Below are 23681 nucleotides of genomic sequence, written 5' to 3'. Positions count from 1 at the left end.
AGACCAAAATCAGTGTTGAATACTGATTTCAAGAATTTATTCATTGCTCAACATGTTGAGTAAAATTTATTTATAAGAGCTATGTTTTAAGACAGACTGTTTTGCATAATTTAGGACCCTTACCCAGATAGTAGTTAGAAAATAGTACGCTCAAATTGTACCTTTCAGGACAGAACCTGAAATTATGTAGACAAAATCTTCAAACAAGCTTGATTTTAGCAAGTTGTAATATGTCCGCATTTCTACTAGATTGTATTTGTGGTAACCTTGAATCCATTGGGCCATTTTCATAATATTAGATGCCTGCTAAGGTTGTGAGGGAGCCATGGGGGAAAACTGCTTTTAAAGGGTTGCTAGCTGGTCCTCTGATTAGCGGTGATCCTTGAAAACAGCTATTGCAACAACTAGGCGATGTTGAGAGTTTTCACCGGAAAAAAAAGAATTAATGATTGCCTTCTAAACAAGTATATAAAAATAATAAAGACAAAGTCCCATTTAGTAGGAATCTACCAGAAGGTACAGGAAGAAGCTTACAACATTGCCAGATAAGAGTTTTATAGTTTTGTTATGTTTGTTGGTTATGAGTGTTATGTTGATGTTGTTTCATGGTTATGTTATGTTTGTTGGTTTGATGTTATGTTATGTTATGTTACTGGTTATGTTTTGTAGATGGTTAAGGGGTTTAATGTTATATTGATGTTATGTTATGTTGCTGGTTATGTTGTTATGTAATGTTATGTTGCTGGTTATGTTGTTATGTTATGTTATGTTGATGTTGTTTCATGGTTATGTTTTGTCAATGGCTATGTGATTTGATGTTTCATAGATGTTTCTATGCCTATTGAATACAAACAGGAGTTTACACCATTGCCAGATAAGAGTTTCATAGTTATGTTATGTTATGTTAATGCTGTTTCTTAGTTATTTTGTTGTTTCATGGTTCTGTTTGTTGATGGTTATGTGGTTTGATGTTTCATAGATGTTTCTAACCCTATTGAATACAGACGAGAGTTTACATCATTGCCAGATAAGATTGTCATGGTTATGTTGTTGCTGTTTCTTAGTTATGTTGTTTCATGATTATGTTTTGTTGATGGTTATGTGGTTTGATGTTTTAATGCCTATCCAATCCGACTAGAAGTTTAAAACATTGCCAGATAAGAGTTTAATGGTTATGTTGATGTTGTTTCTTAGTTATGTTGCTTCATGGTTATGTTATGTTTGATGGTTATATTGTTTGTTGGTTATGTGGTTTGATGGTTATATTATGTTGTGTTGATGCTGTTTGATGTTGTTTCTTGGTTCTGTTATGTTTGTTGGTTATGTTATGTTTCATAGATGTTTCTATGTCTATTGAATACAGACGGGAGTTTTCTGTGGTCGTTATAATACACAAGTTCCATTTGAACAATGTTGTAAGGTCCCCTACCCCAACCCCTAAGGCCCCCCTCCCCCAACCTTTCCCCCCCCTCATTTTTTCAATAATACTTATTTTGCGCGCTTGAGACACAGAAGGGCCCCCTCCCTACAAGTTTTTGGCCCCCCTCCATTTTGTTGATACTTTTTTTGCGCACTTGAGACAAAAAGGGCCCCTCCCCCCAATTTTTTGGGCCCATCCTCCCATTTTTTTATAATACCGTTTTTGCGCGCTTGAGACACAGAAAGCCCCCAGCTTTTTTGCCCCCCCTCAATTTTTTAATACTTTTTTTTGCGCGCTTGAGACACAGAAGGTCCCCCCACCCTAAATTTTTTGGACCCCTCCCAAATTTTTTTAATTACTTTTTTTGCACGCTTGAGACAGAGAAGGGTCCCCAACCCCTCCACCCAACTTTTTGGCCCCCCATCCTATTTTTTAAAATATTTTTTTGGAATGAATTTTTTTTGGATTTGGAAGCTTGAGACACAGAAGGGCCCAATCCCCTCCACCCAACTTTTGCGCCCCCATTCAATTTTTTAAATACTTTTTTTGGACTGAATTTTTTTGGACTTGGAAGCCTGAGACACAGAAGACCCCCCCACCCCAACTTTATTGCCCCCCCCATTTTTTAATTACTTATTTTTTTTGCGAGCTTAAGACACAGAAGGGCCCCGTCCCCGCTCTCCCCCCATCACCCCCAACTTTTTTGGGCCCCTCCCCTCTTTAGTGTTTTGTCGTGGTTTACCTTGTCACTGTTACAATATCTTGATGTTTCAAAGTTCATTTTGGACTTCTTTTCGTTGAAATGTAAGAGTTGGAATATTTCAGTAGTGTTCTGTCGTGGTTTCCTTGTCACTGTTACATTCACTTGATGTTTCAAAGTTAATTTTGGATTTCATTTGTTGAAATGTAAGAGTTGGAATATTTCAGTAGTGTTGCGTCGTTGTTCACCTTGCCACTGTAGCGTTTTCTTGATTTTTAGAAGTTTATATTGGAAATTTTTCGTTTAAATGTAAGATTTGGAATATTTCAGTATTGTTTCTTCGTTGTTTACATTGTCACTGTTAAATTCTCTTGATTTTTCAAATCTCATTTGGGTTTATGTTTCTTTTTAATGTAAGAGTTTGCATATTTAATTAGTGTTTGTCATGGTTTACCTTGTCACTGTTACATTCTGAAGATGTTTCAAAGTTCATTTTTGATTTATTTCATTGAACTTTAAGAGTTAGAATATTTCAGTAGTCTTTTGTCGTGGTTTACCTTGTCATTGTTAATTTTCTTGATGTTTCAAAGTTCATTTTGGGTTTTTTTTTCATTTAAAGTAAAAGTTGAAATATTTCAGTATTGTATTGTCATGGTTAATTTTTTTACTGTTACATTCTCTTGATATTTCAAGGTTCGTTTTGGATTTTTTGGAAGACGTTTTGGAAGACACCTGAACAGAAGCACAGTCATAGTGAGAGAGATATGCAAAAATTGGGTTAATTTAGTTAGATTCTCATGATGATTAAAAGTTCATATTGAATTTTTTTTTCGTTGAAAGGCAAGAGTTTAATTATTTCAGTAGTGTCTTGTCGCGGTTCACCATGTCACAGTTACATTCTTTTGATGTTTCAAAGTTAATTTTGGATTTTTTTTTTCGTTGAAATGTAAGAGTTGGATTATTTCAGTAGTGTTTTTTCGTGGTTTACCTTGTCACTGTTACATTCTGAAGATGTTTAAAAGTTCATTTTGGAATTTTTTTTTCGTTGAAATGTAAGAGTTGGAATATTTCAGTAGTGTTTTGCCGTGGTTTATTTTTTTACTGTTGTATTCTCTTGATATTTCATGGTTCATTTTGGATTTTTTTTCATTGAAATGTAAGACACCTGATCAGACACAGTCATAGTGAGAGAGATATGCAAAAATTGGGTTAATTTAGTTACATTCTGAAGATGTTTCAAAGTTCATTTTAGATTTTTTTTTTCGTGGAAATGTAAGAGTTGGAATATTTCAGTAGTGTTTTGTCGTGGTTTACCATGTCACTGTTACATTTTTTTGATGTTTCAAAGTTCATTTTGGATTTTAGTTTTTGTTGAAATGTAAGAGTTGGATTATTTCAGTATTGTTTTGTCGTCTTTTACCTTGTCACTGTTATATTCTGAAGATGTTTCGAAGTTCATTTTGGATTTTTTTGTTGAAATGTAAGAGTTGGAATATTTCAGTAGTGTTTTGTCGTGGTTTACCTTGTCACTGTTACATTCTGAAGATGTTTCAAAGTTCATTTTGGACTTTTTTCATTAAAATGTAAGAGTTGAATTATTTCAGTATTGTTTTGTCGTGGTTTACCATGTCACTGTTACATTTTGAAAATATTTCAAAGTTCATTTTGGATTTTTTTCGTTGAAATTTAAGAGTTGTAATAGTTCAGCAGTATTCCCTCGTGGATTACCATGTCATTCTTACATTTTGAAGATGTTTAAAAGTTTATTTCAAATTTATTTCATTGAAATATAAGAGTTAGACTATTTCAGTAGTTTTTTTTCAGGGTTTAAATTGCCACTGTTAATTTTCTTGATGTTTCAAAGTTCATTTTGGATTTTTTTTTTAGTTGAAATGTAAAAGTTGGAATATTTCAGTATTGTTTTGTCGCGGTTTACCTTGTCACTGTTACATTCTCTTAATGTTTCAAAGTTGATTTTGGATTTTTTTTTTCGTTGAAATTCAAGAGTTGGAATATTTCAGCAGTGTTATTTCAATAATTTCAGTTGTGTTTTGTCGTGGTTTACCTTGTCACTGCTACATTCTCATAATGTTTCAAAGTTCATTTTGGATTTCTTTCGTTGAAATGTAAAAGTTGGAATATTTAAGTAGTGTTTTGTCGTTGTTTACCTTGTCAATGTTACATTGTCTTGATGTTTCAAATTCATTTTGGATTTTTTTTTCGTTGAAATGTAAAAGTTGGAATATTTCAGTAGTGTTTTATCGTGATTTACCTTGTCACTGTTACGTTCTGAAGATGTTTCAAAATTCATTTTTTTTCGTTGAAATGTAAGAATTGGAATATTTCAATAGTGTTTTGTCGTGGTTTACCTTGTCACTGTTCCATTCTCTTGATGTTTCAAAGGTCATTTTGGATTTTTTTCGTTGACATGTAAGAGTTGGAATATTTCAGTAGTGTTTTGTCGTGGTTTTCCTATTCACTGTTACATTCTCATGCTATTTCAAAGTTCATTTTGGATTTTTCGTTGAAATGTAAGAGATGGAATTTTTCAGTAGTATTTTGTCGTGGTTTACCTTGTCACTATTACATTTTCTTGATGTTTCAAAGTTCATTTTGGATTTTTTTAGTTAAAATGTAAGAGCTGGAATATATCAGTAGTGTTATGTCATGGTTTACATTGTCGCTATTACATTCTCTTGATATTTCAAGGTTAAGTTTGGATTTTTTTCATTGAAATGTAAGACACCTGCTCAGACACACAGTCATAGTGAGAGAGATTTGCAAAAATTGGGTTAATTTAGTTACATTCTGAAGATGTTTCAAAGTTCATTTTGGACTTTGTTTTTCGTTGAAATGTAAGAGTTGGAATATTTCAGTAGTGTTTTGTCGTGGTTTACCTTGTCACTGTTACATTCTTTTGATGTTTCAAAGTTCATTTTGGATTTTTGTTTTCGTTGAAATGTAAGAGTTAGATTATTTCGGTATTGTTTTGTCGTGGTTTACCTTTTCACTGTTACATTCTGAAGATGTTTCAAAGTTCATTTTGGACTTTTTTCGTTGAAACATAAGAGTTGAATTATTTCAGTATTGTTTTGTCGTTGTCTACCATGTCACTGTTACAATCTGAAAATATTTCAAAGTTCATTTTGGATTTTTTTTGTTGAAATGTAAGAGTTGGAATATTTCAGTAGTGTTTTGTCGTGGTTTACCTTGTCACTGTTACATTCTGAAGATGTTTCTAAGTTCATTTTGGATATTTTTCGTTGAAACGTAGGAGTTGGAATATTTCTGTAGTGTTTTGTCGTGGTTTATTTTGTCACTTTTACATTCTGAAGATGTTTCAAAGTTCATTTTGGACGTTTTTCGTTGAAATTTAAGAGTTGAATTATTTCAGTATTGTTTTGTCGTGGTTTACCATGTCACTGTTACATTCTGAAAATATTTCAAAGTTCAATTTGGATTTTTTTCATTGAAATGTAAGAGTTGGAATATCTCAGTAGTGTTTTGTCGTGGTTTACCTTGTCACTGTTGCATTCTGAAGATGTTTCAAAGATCATTTTGGATTTTTTTTTTCGGTGAAATGTAAGTGTTGCATAACTTCAGTAGGGTTTTGTAGTGGTTTGTCATGTTTCTGTTACATCCTGTTGTGATATCTCAGTCTTCTTCTGATTTTTTTCGTTGATAGATTCGTGTTGGAATATGTCAGTTGTTGTCGTCTGTATAGACAATATCACAGTGGAGTCATCAATATGGTCAGAAGATACTTTTGGACTTTTTTCGATGAAATGTAAGAGTTGAATTATTTCAGTAGTGTTTTCTCGTGGTTTACCATGTCACCGTTACATTCTGAAGATGTTTAAAAGTTCATTTTAGATTTTTTCATTGAAATGTAAGAGTTAGAATATTTCAGTAGTGTTTTGTCGTGGTTTACATTGCCATTGTTAAATTCTCTTGATGTTTCAAAGTTCATTTTGGATTTTTTTTTTCAGTGAAATGTAAAAGTTGGATTATTTCAGTAGTATTTTTCGCAGTTTACATTGTCACTGTTACATTCTCTTGATGTTTCAAAGTTCATTTTGGATATTTTTTTTCGTTGGAATGTAAAAGTTGGAATATTTCAGTAGTGTTTTGTCGTGGTTTACCTTGTCACTGTTACATTCTCTTTATTTTTCAAAGTTCATTTTGGATTTCTTTCGTTGAAATGTAAGAGTTGGAATATTTCAGTAGTGTTTGTCGTGGTTTACCTTGTCACTGTTACATTCTGAAGATGATGCAAAGTTCATTTTTGATTTTTTTTTTAGTTGAACTACAAGAGTTGGAATATTTCAGTAGTGTTTTTTTTTGTAGTTTACCTTGTCACTGTTACATTCTCTTGATGTTTCAAAGTTCATTTTGGATTTCATTCCTTGAAATTTAAGACTTGGAATATTTCAGTAGCGTTTTGTCGTGGTTAACCGTGTCACTATTACATTCTCTTGATGCTTCAAAGTTTATTTTGGATTTTTTTCGTTGAACTGCAAGAGTTGGAATAATTCAGTAGTTTTTTGTTGTGGTTTACATTGTCACTGTTACATTCTATTGATGTTTCAAAGTTTATTTTGAATTTTTTTCGTTGAAATCTAAGACTTTGAATATTTCAGTAGTGTTGTGTTGTGGTTTAACTTGTCACTGTTACACTCTCTTGATGTTTCGAAGTTCATTTTGGAATTTTTTCGTTGAAATGTAACAGTTGGAATATTTCAGTAGTGATTTGCTGGGGTTTACCTTGTCACTGTTAAATTCTAAAGATTGTTCAAAATTCCTTTTGGATTTTTTTTTCGTTGAAATATAAGAGTTGGATTATTTCAGTAGTGTTTTGTCATGGTTCATTTTTTTACTGTTACATTCTCTTGATATTTCAAGGTTCGTTTTGGATTTTTTGGAAGACGTTTTGGAAGACACCTGCTCAGACACACAGTCATAGTGAGAGAGATATGCAAAAATTGGGTTAATTTAGTTACATTCTGAAGATGTTTCAAAGTTCATTTTGGAATTTTTTCGTTGAATTGTAATAGTTGGAATATTTCAGTAGTGATTTGTTGTGGTTTACCTTGTCACTGTTAAATTCTAAAGATTGTTCCAAGTTCATTTTGGATTTTTTTTTCGTTGAAATGTAAGAGTTGGATTATTTCAGTAGTGTTTTGTCATGGTTCATTTTTTTAATGTTACATTCTCTTGATATTTCAAGGTTCGTTTTGGATTTTTTTCATTGGAAGACGTTTTGGAAGACACCTGCTCAGACACACAGTCATAGTGAGAGAGATATGCAAAAATTGGGTTAATTTAGTTACATTCTGAAGATGTTTCAAAGTTCATTTTTGATTTTTTTTTTCGTTGAAACATAAGAGTTGGAATATTTCAGTAGTGTTTTGTCGTGGTTTACCTTATCACTGTTACATTCTTTTGATGTTTCAAAGTTCATTTTGGATTTTTTTCATTGAATTGTAAGACACCTGCTCAGACACACAGTCATAGTGAGAGAGATTGCAAAAATTGGGTTAATTTAGTTACATTCTGAAGATGTTTCAAAGTTCATTTTAGGTTTTTTTTTTCGTGGAAATGTAGGAGTTGGAATATTTCAATAGTGTTTTGTCGTGGTTAACCTTGTCACTGTTACATTCTTTTGATGTTTCAAAGTTCATTTTGGATTTTTTTTTAGTTGAAATGTAAGAGTTGGATTATTTCAGTATTTTTTTGTCGTGGTTTACCTTGTCACTGTTACATTCTGAAGATGTTTCAAAGTTCATTTTGGATGTTTTTTTCGTTGAAATGTAAGAGTTGGAATATTTCAGTAGTGTTTTGTCGTGGTTTACCATGTCACTGTTACATTATGAAGATGTTTCAAAATTCATTTTGGATTTTTTTGTCAGTGAAATGTAAGAGTTGGAATATTTCAGTAGTGTTTTGTCACGGTTTACCTTGTCTCTGTTAAATTCTGAAAATGTTTCAAAGTTCATTTTGGACTTTTTTCGTTAAAATGTAAGAGTTGAATTATTTCAGTATTGTTTTGTCGTGGTTTACCATGTCACTGTTACATTTTGAAAATATTTCAAAGTTCATTTTGGATTTTTTTTTTTGAAATGTAATAGTTGGAATATTTCAGTAGTGTTTTGTCATGGTTTAACGTGTCACTGTTACATTCTGAAGATGTTTCAAATTTCATTTCGGATTTTTTTTCATTGAAATGTAAGAGTTGGAATATTTCTGTAGGGTTTTGTCGTGGTTTAACTTTTCACTGTTAAATTCTCTTTATGTTTCTAAATTCATTTTGGTTTTTTTTTTTAATTGAAATACAAGAGATGGAATATTTCAGTGGTGTTTTGTCGTGGTTTACATTGTCACTGTTACATTCTCTTACTGTTTCAAAGTTCATTTTAGATTTTTTTTCGTTGAAATGTAAGAGTTGGAATATTTCAATAGTGTTTTGTCGTGGTTTATCTTGTCACTGTTACGTTCTGAAGATGTTTCAAAATTCATTTTTTTTCGTTGAGATGTAAGAATTGGAATATTTCAATAGTGTTTTGTCGTGGTTTACCTTGTCACTCTTCTATTCTCTTGATGTTTCAAAGGTCATTTTGGATTTTTTTCGTTGACATGTAAGAGTTGGAATATTTCAGTAGTGTTTTGTCGTGGTTTTCCTATTCACTGTTACATTCTCATGCTATTTCAAAGTTCATTTTGGATTTTTTGTTGAAATGTAAGAGTTGGGATATTTCAGTAGTATTTTGTCGTGGTTTACCTTGTCACTATTACATCCTCTTGATGTTTCAAAATTCATTTTGGATTTTTTTAGTTGAAATGTAAGAGTTGAAATATTTCAGTAGTGTTATGTCATGGTTTACATTATCGCTGTTACATTCTCTTGATATTTCAAGGTTCATTTTGGATTTTTTTCATTGAAATGTAAGACACCTGCTCAGACACACAGTCATAGTGAGAGAGATATGCAAAAATTGGGTTAATTTATTTACATTCTGAAGATGTTTCAAAGTTCATTTTGGATTTTTTTAGTTGAAATATAAGAGTTGGAATATTTAAGTAATTTTTGTTTTTGGTTTATATTGTCAATGTTGCATTCTCTTGATGTTCCAAAGTTCATTTTGGATTTTTGTTTTCGATGACATGTAATAGTTAGATTATTTCAGTATTGTTTTGTCGTGGTTTATCTTGTCACTGTTACATTCTGAAGATGTTTCAAAATTCATTTTAGATTTTTTTCGTTGAAATTTAAGAGTTGGAATATTTTAGTAGTGTTTTGTCTTGGTTTACCTTGTCACTGTTACATTCTGAAGATGCTTCAAAGTTCATTTTGGACTTTTTTGTTGAATTATAAGAGTTGAATTATTTCAGTATTGTTTTGTCGTGGTCTACCATGTCACTGTTACAATCTGAAAATATTTCAAAGTTTATTTCTGATTTGTTTCGTTGAAATGTAATAGTTGGAATATTTCAGTAGTGTTTTGAAATGGTTTACCTTGTCACTGTTACATTCTGAAGATGTTTCAAAGTTTATTTTGGATTTTTTTCTTTGAAATGTAAGAGTTGGAATATTTCAGTAGTGTTTTGTCGTGGTTTACCTTTGTCACTGTTACATTCTGAAGATGTTTCAAAGTTCATTTTAGACTTTTTTTGTTGAAATTTAAGAGTTGAATTATTTCAGTATTGTTTTGTCGTGGTTTACCATGTCACTGTTACATTCTGAAAATATTTCAGTAGTGTTTTGTCGTGGTTTACCTTGTCACTTTCGCATTCTGAAGATGTTTCAAAATTCATTTTGGATTTTTTTTTCGTTGAAATGTAATAGTTGCAATATTTCAGTAGTGTTTTGTCGTGGTTTACCTTGTCACTGTTACATTCTGAAGATGTTTCAAAGTTCATTTTGGACTTTCTTCGATGAAATGTAAGAGTTGAATTATTTCAGTATTGTTTTGTCGTGGTTTACCATGCTACTGTTATATTCTGAAAATATTTCAAAGTTCATTTTAGATTTTTTCATTGAAATGTAAGAGTTGGAATATTTCAGTAGTGTTTTGTCATAGTTTACCTTGTCACTGTTACATTCTCTTGATGTTTCAAAATTAATTTTGGATTTTCTTTTTCAGTGAAATTTAAGAGTTGGAATATTTCAGTAGTGTTTTGTCGTGGTTTACCTTGTCACTGTTACATTCTCTTGATGTTTTAAAGTTCATTTTGGATTTCTTTCGTTTGAAAATATGAGATGGAATATTCCAGTAGTGTTTGTCGGGGCTTACATTGTCACTGTTACATTCTGAAGATGTTTCAAAGTTCATTTTTATTTTTTTTTCGTTGAACTACAAGAGTTGGAATACTTCAGTAGTGTTTTGTTGTAGTTTACCCTGTCACTGTTACATTCTCTTGATGTTTCAAAGTTCATTTTGGATTTCATTTGTTGAAAAGTAAGACTTGGAATATTTCAGTAGCGTTTTGTCGTGGTTATCCTTGTCACTACTACATTCTCTTGATGTTTCAAAGTTCATTTTGGACTTTTTTCGTTGAAATGCAAGAGTTGGAATAATTCAGTAGTTTTTTGTCGTGGTTTACCTTGTCACTGTTACATTCTATTGATGTTTCAAAGTTCATTTTGAATTTTTTTGTTGAAATCAAAGACTTGGAGTATATTTCAGTAGTGTTTTGTCGTGGTTTACCTTGTCACTGTTATATTCTGTTGATGTTTCAAAGTTCATTTTGGAAGTTTTTCGTTGAAATGTATAAAATAGTGGGAATATTTCAGTAGTGATTTGCTGTGGTTTACCTTGTCACTGTTAAATTCTAAAGATTGTTCAAAGTTTATTCTGGATTTTTTCGTTGAAATGTAAGAGTTGGAATATTTCAGTAGTGTTTTGATATGGTTTACCCTGTCACTGTTACATTCTCTTGATGTTTCAAAGTTAATTTTGGATTGTTTTTCGTTGAAATTTAAAAATTTTAATATTTCTGTAGTGTTTTATCATGGTTTATTTGTCACTGTTACATTCTGAAGATGTTACAAAGTTCATTTTGGATTTTTTTTTTCGTTAAAATCTAAGAGTTGGAATATTTCAGTAGTATTTTGTCGTGGTTTACCTTGTCACTATTACATTCTCTTGATGTTTCAAAGTTCATTTTGGATTTTTTTAGTTGAAATGTAAGAGTTGGAATATTTCAGTAGTGTTTTGTCGTGGTTTACCTTGTCACTGTTACATTCTCATGATATTTCAAAGTTCATTTTTGATTTTTTTTAGTTGAAACGTAAGACAGCTGCTCAGACACACAGTCATAGTGAGAGAGATATGCAAAAAATTGGGTTAATTTGGGTTCACATAGAGTGGCGCAACTCTAAGTGAACCTAAATTAACCAAACTTTTTGCTTATCTCTCTCACTATGAGTGTGTGTCTGAGCAGGTTTCTTACATTTCAACTAAAAAAAACCAAAATGATCTTTGAAACATCAAAAGAATGTAACAGTGATAAAGTTAACCATGACAAAATTCTACTGAAATATTCCAACTCTTGCATTTCAACGAAAAAAAAAATCCAAGATGAACTTTGAAACATCTTCAAAATGTAACAGTGACATGGTAAACCACGACAAAACACTACTGAAATATTACAACTCTTACATTTCAACGAAAAAAATCCAAAAAGAACTTTGAAACATCTTCAGAATGTAACAGTGACAAGTTAAACCACAACAAAATCGTGGTTTACTTGTCACTGTTACATTCTGAAGATGTTCCAAAGTTCATTTTGGATTTTTTTTTTCGTTAAAATGTAAGAGTTGTAATATTTCAGTGGTACTTTGTCGTGGTTTACCTTGTCACTATTACATTCTCTTGATGTTTCAAAGTTCATTTTGGATTTTTTTAGTTGAAATGTAAGAGTTGGAATATTTCAGTAGTGTTTTGTCGTGGTTTACCTTGTCACTGTTACATTCTCATGATATTTCAAAGTTCATTTTTGATTTTTTTGTTGAAACGTAAGACAACTGCTCAGAAACACAGTCATAATGAGAGAGATATGCAAAAAATTGGGTTAATTTAGGTTCACTTAGAATGGCGCAACTCTAAGTGAGCCTAAATTAACCAAACTTTTTGCATATCTCTCTCACTATGTGTGTGTGTCTGAGCAGGTTTCTCTACTGAAAATTTTCAACTCTTACATTCCAACAAAAGAAATCCAAAATGAACTTTGAAATATCAAGAGGATGTAGCTGTAAGAAGGTAAACCACAACAAAACGCTACTGAAATATTCCAACTCTTACATTTCAACAAAAAAAAAATCAACACTGAACTTTAAAAAATCAATATAGTGTAACAGTGATAAAGTAAACCACGACAAAACACTAATGAAATATTCCAACTCTTACATTTCAACGAAAAACGTCCAAAATGAACTTTGAAACATCAAGAGAATGCAACAGTGACAAGGTAAACCACGGCAAAACACTACTGAAATATTCTAACTCATACATTTCAACGAAAAAATCCAAAATGAACTTTGAAACATCTTCAGATTTTAACAGTGACAAGGTAAACCATGACAAAACACTACTGAAATATTCCAACTCTTACATTTCAACGAAAAAATCCAAAATGAATTTTGAAACATCTTCAGAATGTAACAGTGACATGGTAAACCACGATAAAAACTACTGAAATATTCCAACTCTCAGATTTCAACGAAAGAAATCCAAAATGAACTTAGAAACATCAAGAGAATGTGACAGTGACAAGGTAAACCACGACAAAACACTACTGAAATATTCCAACTCTTACATTTCAATGAAAAAAAAAATCCATAACGAACTTTGAAACATCAAGAGAATGTAACAGTGACCAGGTAAACCACGACAAAAAACTACTGAAATATTCCAACTCTTACATTTCAATGAAAAAAAATCCAAAAGGAACTTTGAAACATCTTCAGAATGTAATAGCGACATGGTAAACCACGACAAAACACTACTGAAATATTCCAACTCTTACATTTCAATGAAAAAAATCCAAATGAACTTTGAAACATCTTCAAAATGTAACAGTGACATGGTGAACCACGACAAAACAATACTAAAATAATCCAACTCTTACATTTCAACGAAAAAAGTCCATAATGAACTTTAAAACATCTTCAGAATGTAACAGTGACAAGGTAAATCACGACAAAACACTACTGAAATATTCCAACTCTTATATTGCAATAAAAAAAATCAAAAGTGAACTTTGAAACATCTTCAGAATGTAACAGTGACAAGGTAAACCACGAAAAAACACTAGTGAAATATTCCAACTCTTACATTTAACGAAAAATATCTAAAATGAACTTTGAAACACACTGTTACATTCTTCAGAATGTAACAGTGACAAGGTAAACAACGACAAAACACTACTGAAATATTCCAACTCTTATATTTCAATAAAAAAAAATCAAAAATGAACTTTGAAACATCTTCAGAATGTAACAGTGACAAGGTAAACCATGACAAAACACTACTGAAATAATCCAACTCTTACATTTCAACGAAAAAAATCCACAATGAACTTTGAAACATCAAGAGAATGTAACAGTGACAAGGTAAACCAGGACAAAACACTACTGAAATATTCCTACTCTTACATTTCAACGAAAAAAATCCAAAATGAGCTTTGAAACATCTTCAGAATGTATCTATATTAACCTAATTTTTGCATATCTCTCTCACTATAACTGTGTGTCTGAGCAGGTGTCTTACAACACAATGAAAAAATCCAAAATGAACTTCGAAATATCAAGAGAATGTAACAGTGACAATGTAAACCATGACATAACACTACTGAAATATTCCAACTCTTACATTTTAATTAAAAAAATCCAAAATGTTCTTTGAAACATCAAGAGAATGTAATAGTGACAAGGTAAACCACGACAAAATACTACTGAAATATTCCAACTCTTACATTTCAACGAAAAATCCAAAATGAACTTTTAAATATCATGAGAATGTATTAGTGACAACGTAAACCACGACAAAACACTACTGAAATATTCCAACTCTTACATTTTAACGAAAAAAAATCCAAAATGAACTTTGAAACATCGAGAGAATGTAACAGTGACAAGGTAAATCACGACGAAACACTACTGAAATATTCCAACCCTTACATTTCAACGAAAAAAAGTCCAAAATGAACTTTGAAACATCAAGAGAATGTACGAGGTAAACATTGACAAGGTAAACCAAAGCAAACACTACTGAAATATTTTAATTCTTACATTTCAACGAATGAAATCCAAAATAAAATTTGAAACATCAAGAGAATGTAACAATAACAAGGTAAACCACGACAAAACACTACTGAAATATCCAAACTTTTACAATTCAAGTGAAAAAAAATCCAAAATGAACTTTGAAACATCTTTAGAATATAACAGTGACATGGTAAAGCACGACAAAACACTACTGAAATAATCCAACTCTTACATTTCAATGAAAAAAAAATCCAAAATGAACTTTGAAACATCAAGAGAATGTAACAGTGACAATGTAAACCCCGACGAAAAACTACTGAAATATTCCAACTCTTACATTTCAATGAAAAAAATCCAAAATGAACTTTGAAACATCAAGAGAATGTATGTAACAGTGACAAGGTAAACCAGGACAAAACACTACTGAAATATTCCAACTCTTACATTTCAACGAAAAACAAAAATCGAAAATGAACTTTGAAACATCAAGAGAATGTAACAGTGACAAGGTAAACGACGACAAAACACTACTGAAATATTCCAACTCTTACATTTCAGCGAAAAAAATCCAAAAAGAACTTTGAAACATCCTCAGAATGTAACAGTGTCATGGTGAACCGCGACAAAACAATACTAAAATATTCCAACTCTTACATTTCAGCGAAAAAAATCCAAAAAGAACTTTGAAACATCTTCAGAATGTAACAGTGACAAGGTAAACAACGACAAAACACTACTGAAATATTCCAACTCTTACATTTCAACGAAAAAAAAATCCAAAGTGAACTTTGAAACTTCTTCAGAATGTAGTAGTGACAAGATAAAACACGACAAAACACTACTGAAATAATCCAATTCTTACATTTCAACGAAAAAAATCCACAGTGAATTTTGAAGCATATTCAAAATGTAACAGTGACATGATAAACCACGATAAAACAATACTGAAATATTTCAACTCTTACATTTCAAAGAAAAAAATACACAATGAACTTTAAAACATCAGGAGATTTTAACAGTGACAAGCTAAACCACGACAAAACAGTAGTAAAATATTCCAACTCTTACATTTCAACGAAAAAAAATCCAAAATGAGCTTTAAAACATCTTCAGAATATATCTAAATTAGCCTAATTTTTGCATATCTCTCTCACTATAACTGTGTGTCTGAGCAGGTGTCTTACATTTCAATGAAAAAAATCCAAAATGAACTTCGAAATATCAAGAGAATGTAACAGTGACAATGTAAACCATGACATAACACTACTGAAATATTCCAACTCTTACATTTCAACTAAAAAAATCCAAAATGAACTCTGAAACATCAAGAGAATTTAATAGTGACAAGGTAAACCACGACAAAATACTACTGACATATTCCAACTCTTACATTTCAACGAAAAATCCAAAATGAACTTTTAAATATCATGAGAATGTAACAGTGACAACGTAAACCACGATAAGACACTACTGAAATATTCCAACTCTTACATTTTAACGAAAAAAATCCAAAATGAACTTTGAAACATCAAGAGAATGTAACAGTGACAAGGTAAACCCTGACAAAACACTATTGAAAATTTTCAATTCTTAAATTTAAACGAAAAAACAAAAATGAACTTTGAAACATCTTCAGAATGTAACAATGACAAGGTAAACCACGACAAAAAACTCCACTGAAATATTCCAAATCTTACACTTTAATGAAAAAAATCTAAAATGAACTTTGAAACATCTTCAGAATGTAACAGTGACAATGTAAACCACGACAAAACACTACTGAAATAATCCAACTCTTAAATTTCAACGAAAAAAATCCACAATGAACTTTGAAACATCAAGAGAATGTAACAGTGACAAGGTAAACCAGGACAAAACACTACTGAAATATTCCTACTCTTACATTTCAACGAAAAAAATCCAAAATGAGCTTTGAAACATCTTCAGAATGTATCTAAATTAGCCTAATTTTTGCATATCTCTCTCACTATAACTGTGTGTCTGAGCAGGTGTCTTACATTTCAATGAAAAAAAAATCCAAAATGAACTTCGAAATATCAAGAGAATGTAACACTGACAATGTAAACCATGACATAACCCTAGTGAAATATTCCAACTCTTACATTTCAACTAAAAAATCCAAAATGAACTCTGAAACATCAAGAGAATTTAATAGTGACAAGGTAAACCACGACAAAATACTACTGACATATTCCAACTCTTACATTTCAACGAAAAATCCAAAATGAACTTTTAAATATCATGAGAATGTAACAGTGACAAGGTCAACCACGACAAGACACTACTGAAATATTCCAACTCTTACATTTTAATGAAAAAAATCCAAAATGAACTTTGAAACATCAAGAGAATGTAACAGTGACAAGGTAAACCATGACAAAACACTATTGAAAATTTTCAATTCTTAAATTTAAACGAAAAAACAAAAATGAACTTTGAAGCATCAAGAGAATGTAACAGTGACAAGGTAAACCACGACAAAACACTACTGAAATATTGCAACTCTTACATTTCAACGAATGAAATCCAAAATGAACTTTGAAACATCAAGAGAATGTAACAGTGACAAGGTAAACCACGACAAAACACTACTGAAATATCCAAACTTTTACAATTCAAGGGAAAAAAAATCCAAAATGAACTTTGAAACATCTTTAGAATATAACAGTGACATGGTAAAGCACGACAAAACACTACTGAAATAATCCAACTCTTACATTTCAATGAAAAAAAAATCCAAAAATGAAGTTTGAAAACTCTAAAGAATATAACCGTTACTATTTAAACCACAACGAAAAACTACTGAAATATTCCAACTCTTACATTTCAATGAAAAAAAAAATCCAAAATGAACTTTGAAACATCAAGAGAATGTATGTAACAGTGACAAGGTAAACCAGGACACTACTGAACCAAAACACACCAAAACACTACTGAAATATTCCAACTCTTACATTTCAACTAAAAAAAAATCTAAAATGAACTTTGAAACATCAAGAGAATGTAACAGTGACAAGGTAAACCACGACAAAACACTACTGAAATATTCCAACTCTTACACTTCAACGCAAAACATCCAAAATGAACTTCGAAAAATCTTCAGAATGTAAAATTGATAAGGTAAATCACGACAAAACACTAGTTGGGGGGGGGGGGAGGAGGGGATCTTTTGTGTCTCAAGCTAACAAAAAAAGAAGTAGCTAAAAATATGGGGGGGGGAGGGGGCAATAAAGTTGGGGTGGGGGGCCTTCTGCGTCTCAAGCTTCCAAGTCCAAAAAATTCAGTCCAAAAAAGGTATTTAAAAAATGGGGGATGGGGCAAAAAGTTGGGTGGAGGGGGAGGGGGCTTTTCTGTGTCTCAAGCTTCCAAGTCCAAAAAATTCAGTCCAAATTTTTTTTTGAAAATTTGGGGGGGGGGGGGCAAAACGTTTGGTGGAGGGGGAGGGGGCCCTTCTCTGTCTCAAGCGCGCAAAAAAGTATTTAAAAATGGGGGGAGGGGCCCAAAAAATTTAGGGTGGGGTGGCCTTCTGTGTCTCAAGTTCGCAAAAAAAAGTATTAAAAAAATAGGGGGGGGGGGCAAAAAAGTTGGGCGAGGGGGGCCCTCTGTGTCCCAAGAGCGCAAAAAAGTATCAAAAATATGGGGGAAGGGAAGTTGGGGGGGGGGGGGGAGGGGGTCCCCTTCTGTGTCTCAAGCGCGCAAAAAAAATATTAAAAAAAAATGGGGGGATGGGCCCAAAAAGTTGGGGGGAGGGTGGTGCGCTTCTGTGTCTCAAGCGCGCAAAAAGAAAGTATAAAAAAATGGAGGGGGGCCAAAAAGTTGGGGGGAGGGGGAGGGCCCTTCTGTGTCTCAAGCACGCAAAAAAAAGTATTATAAAAAAATGGGGGGGGGCAAAAAAGTCTTTTGGGGGGCCTTGGGAATGGGTTAGGGGACCTTACAACATTGTTCAAATGGAACTTGTGTATTATAACGACCACAGAAAACTCCCGTCTCTATTTAATAGGCATAGAAACATCTATGAAACATAACATAGCCAACAAACATAACAGAACCAAGAAACAACATCAAACAGTATCAACACAACATAATATAACCATCAAACCACATAACCAACAAACAATATAACCATCAAACATAACAGAACCATGAAACAACATAACTAAGAAACAACATCAACATAACCATTAAACTCTTATCTGGCAATGTTGTAAACTTCTGTTCGGATTGGATAGGCACTGAAACATCAAACCACATAACCATCAACAAAACATAATCACGAAACAACATAAGTAAGAAACAGCATCAACATAACCATGAAACTCTTATCTGGCAATGATGTAAACTCTCATCTGTATTCAATAGGGTTAGAAACATCTATGAAACATCAAACCACATAACCATCAACAAACAGAACCATGAAACAACAAAATATCTAAGAAACAGCATTAACATAACATAATATAACTATGAAACTCTTATCTGGTAATGATGTAAACTCCTGTCTGTATTCAATAGGCATAGAAACATCTATGAAACATCAAATCACATAACCATCAACAAAACATAACTATGAAACAACATCAACATAATATAACATAACAACATAACCAGCAACATAACATACCGTAACAACATAACCAGCAACATAACATAACATCAATATAACATCAAACCACTGAACCATCAACAAAACATAACCAGTAACATAACGTAACATAACATCAAACCCACAAACATAACATAACCATGAAACAACATCAACATAACACTCATAACCAACAAACATAATATAACCATGAAACTCTTATCTGGCAATTTTGTAAACTTCTTCCTGTACCTTCTGATGCATTCCTACTCCAGTTACTTTAATTTATTTCAAGATGTTGCGTTGAGAACAGTGAGAAACCAGCAATAGATTATACAGATAGCAGGATTAACAAATGATTGTGTTGTTCACATCAAGTTTCAAATGGCTGACGTTTTTATTTTTCAAGATTCTCGATGTTTAATTCTGATCTCTATATACTGGTGTTTCAGCGAACTCCAAGTTTTTTATTTTTCAGTTCGTTTAGAACAACACAGATGTGTTTTTGTGCAAAAATATATGTCTCGTAACATAAATTTGACTATCAAGGGACAGACATACTTGCTGCATTGAACAATAAATAGTTATGGATGGCTTACTGAGTAGCTAAAAATTTATGAAAATGGAACAGTCTTAATGAATTGCTTCTCACACATTGACTCCAGTTTTCTAGTTCAAATTAGTCATAAATAGCCGTTTGTCGTGTAAAGCAAAAAAGGAAAAATACTGCATACTTGCACAACACAAGAAAACAATTGCAAAACTTTGACAGTTATTCGCAAGGTGGCAGCTCTAACTTCGTTAATCATAAGTCTTGTTGATTGCTCGAGTATCCTTGTCGTGACAACCTTCTTAGCTCGTCTAATTTACTTACTGAGTATCTAAACTGATACACGGGGTGGAACCAACCATTGATTTTTCTCCTTTTTTTTCTAGATAAAGAATAGACCAGAATTGGAAGTTGTGCAATTTGCTGACAGAAAATCAAAGGACTACAAGTTTATACCAGTAGTAGTCAATGATGGTAGAATTCAAATCCACAAAGATCAAAAAGTAAGTGGTATACATTTGCGTTTGAACGATAAAAAATATTTGGATTCTTATTGTGGCTTGTTTTCTAACCGTAGACAATGTGAGCCTCTTCATGATTTCATGGCGTCACCATTGGTTCGATACAACCACCCTGGGAAAAATATGAATTCTTCAACTAAGTTGTAACCTATTTAGATCGTTTTTGTGGGTAAAAATGTCAATATGCCAGTTTTAAGAAAAAAAACCAAACGGCTGATTTCGAGGCCAGGCCCTGGCATGTCTACTTGGCAGGCTTGTATACATTGATTCTCATTGTCACCTATCTTCTAACCGCAGACAATATGAGGCTCTTTTTGATGTCATGGTGTCATCATAGGTTCGATACAATCACCCAGGGGAAAATACAAATTCTTCATTAAAGTTGTGACCTTTTTAGATTGTTTTAATGGCCAGAAATGTCAATATGCCAGTTAAGAACAAAAAAAAACCAGCAAAAACAACTATGTAGCCGATTTCAAGGCCCGGCCCCGGCACTTAACATGTGGCAGGCTTGTACATATTGATTTTTGCTGTAAGTAGCAACCTCGAAATGAGTCACCTTTGTTCGCTACTCTATCATTGGGAAAATGGAGGGCTCCCCAGGGAATATATATAACGTTGAAGGGTCCAGATGACTTGTAATCAACAGTTGCGTAGTTTATGCCGTCTTTGTAGGTTTATAGTGGGTTTTGTGCCACATTTTTGGCATCAAAGATTGTGATAGCGTTGTTCTTCTAACGTAAAATTTATTTCTTCTTCACTTTCATTTTTGACTCGTTCTGATTTTCACTGTCACTTGTCATCGAACAGCACAATTTTTAGTTCTTCATTACATTTTGACTCATTCTGTCATTCGCTCTCTTGATATCGCTTGTGATTCTCGCTGTCGCTTATGCTCTAACCACATATTTCTTTGTTCTCGATGTGGCACATATTTTTGCTGCATATTTCTTTGTTCTTCACTTTCATTTTTAATTCTTTCTGCTCCTCGTTGTCGAATGTCTTTTAACCACATATTGCTTTGTTCTTCAATTTTGTTTTCGAATCGTTTTAATTCTTGCTGCCGTTTATCTTTGAACTGGATGTTTCTTTGGTATTCATTTTTATTTTGACTCTTTTTAATTGTCACTAACGCAAATATTCTGACTCTATATTTCTTTGTTCTTCATTTTTGTTTATAATTACTTTAAAAAGATTTTCAATGCTCTTTACCATAGTTGCTCGGATTGGTCTTGTCACATTTGATGGTCTAGGTTGTTCATTCGTCCCTTATGCATTATGAAACTGCTTAAAACACCTTTTGTAAATAGACTTATTACACTTGGAATTGTATACTTAGCTATGTTCCTTTTTTAATGCTGCATGCGTCATAGCCATAAAAACAATACATTCACTCCTGGAGGGTGGGGGGAAGAGGATATAATTTATTGTCTTGAAATGTACTCATAAATATAATTCAAACCTTTTGATTTTTCTTGTCAATCATATATTGTAAATCAATCGTTGTGTAAATTTGCCTGCCTCATAGACACTAAAAACGATAAACTACTACTGAGGCATATATGACGTATGTATGCTCTTCAAATGTTTTCATAAATACGACGTCACTCACTGGATTTTTTTTCCAAAATTAAGGCATTCAGCGAATTTTTCTCAAGCTCGTGACCTATATAAATCGTTTTTAGGCCTAAAAATCTCAGGATGCCAACTTTCCCTAAAAAAAAAATGGAGCCGTTTTCGAGAAAAAATACATAAATACATGCACACGCAATTATTGCGCGTTTTGAGAGATAAGATAATCTTTCTTTTTTTTTAGAAATCCTACTCTCTTATGCATGAATGGAATTTGGATGAAGTCCAGTGCTTTATTGGCCATGAGCCAAAAAGAAAAACAGCTACTCCTTATTCTATAACCATCTTACCAGTCAAAGAAAATCTAAAAAGGTGAGTGGTAAAGAGACAGTAAATTGTTGATAGTTTTAGACCGGTTCATTAAACTTTTTGGTCGATTCTGTTCTTTATGGGAAATTTTGGTGTCAATATCTTCTCTGTAAGGAATTAAATTGAGAACAAGTTTTTTTCAGCCGAAAGTAAGGAGCAATATTTAAGCTTAAAACGATTGAAGTTTTTGCATACATGAGGAGTTTCCCCCTCCTTAATCTCTCAATTCGCTGAAGTGTTTTAGTACTTTAAGATAACTTCGTATTCCAATTAAAAGGCCCTTGGTCTTCAGGAGTCGTTCTTAAAGACTTGGCGCAATAGTCAAACTTTAGCGTAAAGAGTGACGGATTGAGGAGGGGACAGTCCCCATCATATGCAGGATAATTTCTTTTCGTTTTATGTTTTAACGTTTCTCCTTACTTCAGTCGAAATTTTTTCTTCATATAATTTCTGACTATTTTTAAAACAAAGCCAAGAAATCCATGGAAAATTCTTTTCGTATAAAATCCCTCCTCGTTGAAAATCCCCCTGGAAAATTTTCTGTGGCCAATTCCCCGGAAAATTCACTTTTATTACAAAAAAACTATGTTTTGTTTAATTTCTGATTATTTTTCAAATCATACCGGAATTCCCCCTTCCGTGAAAAATCCCTCCATAAATCCCTCAAATAGCAAAACTCCCAAGACGATTCCCTCCCTGGTGAAAATTCCCCCCGGATAATTCCCCCGGAACATTCTCTCCACGGTAAATCTGAGCATCCATAGAGAAACTAAGAATTCTGGCCAGTTCCCTCGTAAAAATTTCCCTGAAAAATAACCCTATGAAGATTTCCTCTCCAGGGAATATCCTTCCCTGTTACACACAGAAAATTTCCGAAGAAAATACTATATGTAAACAATGGACAAATTGCATATTTTACAACCCTTTCCCCAGAGCCTTTGGGGAGTCACGTCATCCCCAGATGCACAATTTTTGGACATTTCAACTATGATGAACAGAATGGAGATCTCAAAATTTAGATCAGAAGCCCTTAGGGAGAAAAGTGTCACAGGAGGAGGGCTAGCTGCCCTCCAATATTTTTTATCACTTAAAAAGGGTACTAGAACTTTTATTTTAAATTCATAAAAGGCTCTTTCTTGATCTCTTTGGACCATTGGTTTGATACAATCCCCCAAGAAATAAATAAAATAATCACATATCTGTGATCTTGCTTATTGAAAAAAAAGATACAAAACTGCACGTTTTTGTGGATAGGGGGATTAAACATCTACATTAGGGTTCTCTAATATGCTGAGCCGAATTGCATAATTCTTGTTAAGATTCCTTTACTTTTTGAGGATGTCCTCTGCCCCTTTTCGAAAATCTTTCCACTTTTCTCAGGTCTGCAGCTTCTGATGGATGTCACTATGCTCAATGAGTCTTATATATTTTGAATCAGCTTAAAAAGCCAAATCTTTCATGCACTAACTATTACCAAAGTTCCTAAACTTTTTGAGTTTTGGTTACTATTGGGCCGAGTAGCTCCTTACTGGCAGTTACTACAACCAGTTTGATCTCTTCCGTCATCTACATACTTACTTTTATATCCAAGCTATATGTAAAAAAGGGTATGTCATTCTGTTCATCAGGTGGTGGTCTTTATATTTACTTTAAAAAATCTTTAAAAAGTTTTTTTAACTGA

The 23681-nt window shown here is 32.6% G+C and overlaps 1 protein-coding gene across 2 annotated transcripts in view; it reads left to right on the top strand.

Moving 5' to 3' along the window:
- Window positions 1-23681, top strand: part of LOC148955136 (uncharacterized) — a 431876-nt gene that overhangs the window by 214359 nt on the left and 193836 nt on the right. For both annotated transcript variants that reach the window (XM_089100529.1, XM_089100520.1), the window contains 2 exons: window positions 19925-20041; window positions 21876-22003. In XM_089100529.1, the coding sequence (XP_088956655.1) occupies window positions 19925-20041; window positions 21876-22003 (245 nt within the window). The remainder of the gene's footprint in view (window positions 1-19924; window positions 20042-21875; window positions 22004-23681) is intronic.

Source organism: Artemia sp. Qi Xiang Cuo, chromosome 2, assembly GCF_049724085.1.
Source record: "Artemia sp. Qi Xiang Cuo chromosome 2, ASM4972408v1, whole genome shotgun sequence".
NCBI classification, from domain to species: Eukaryota; Metazoa; Arthropoda; class Branchiopoda; order Anostraca; family Artemiidae; genus Artemia; species Artemia sp. Qi Xiang Cuo.
The sequence above is the reverse complement of the archived record's forward strand: the minus strand, read 5'-3'. Positions and strand labels throughout refer to the sequence as shown.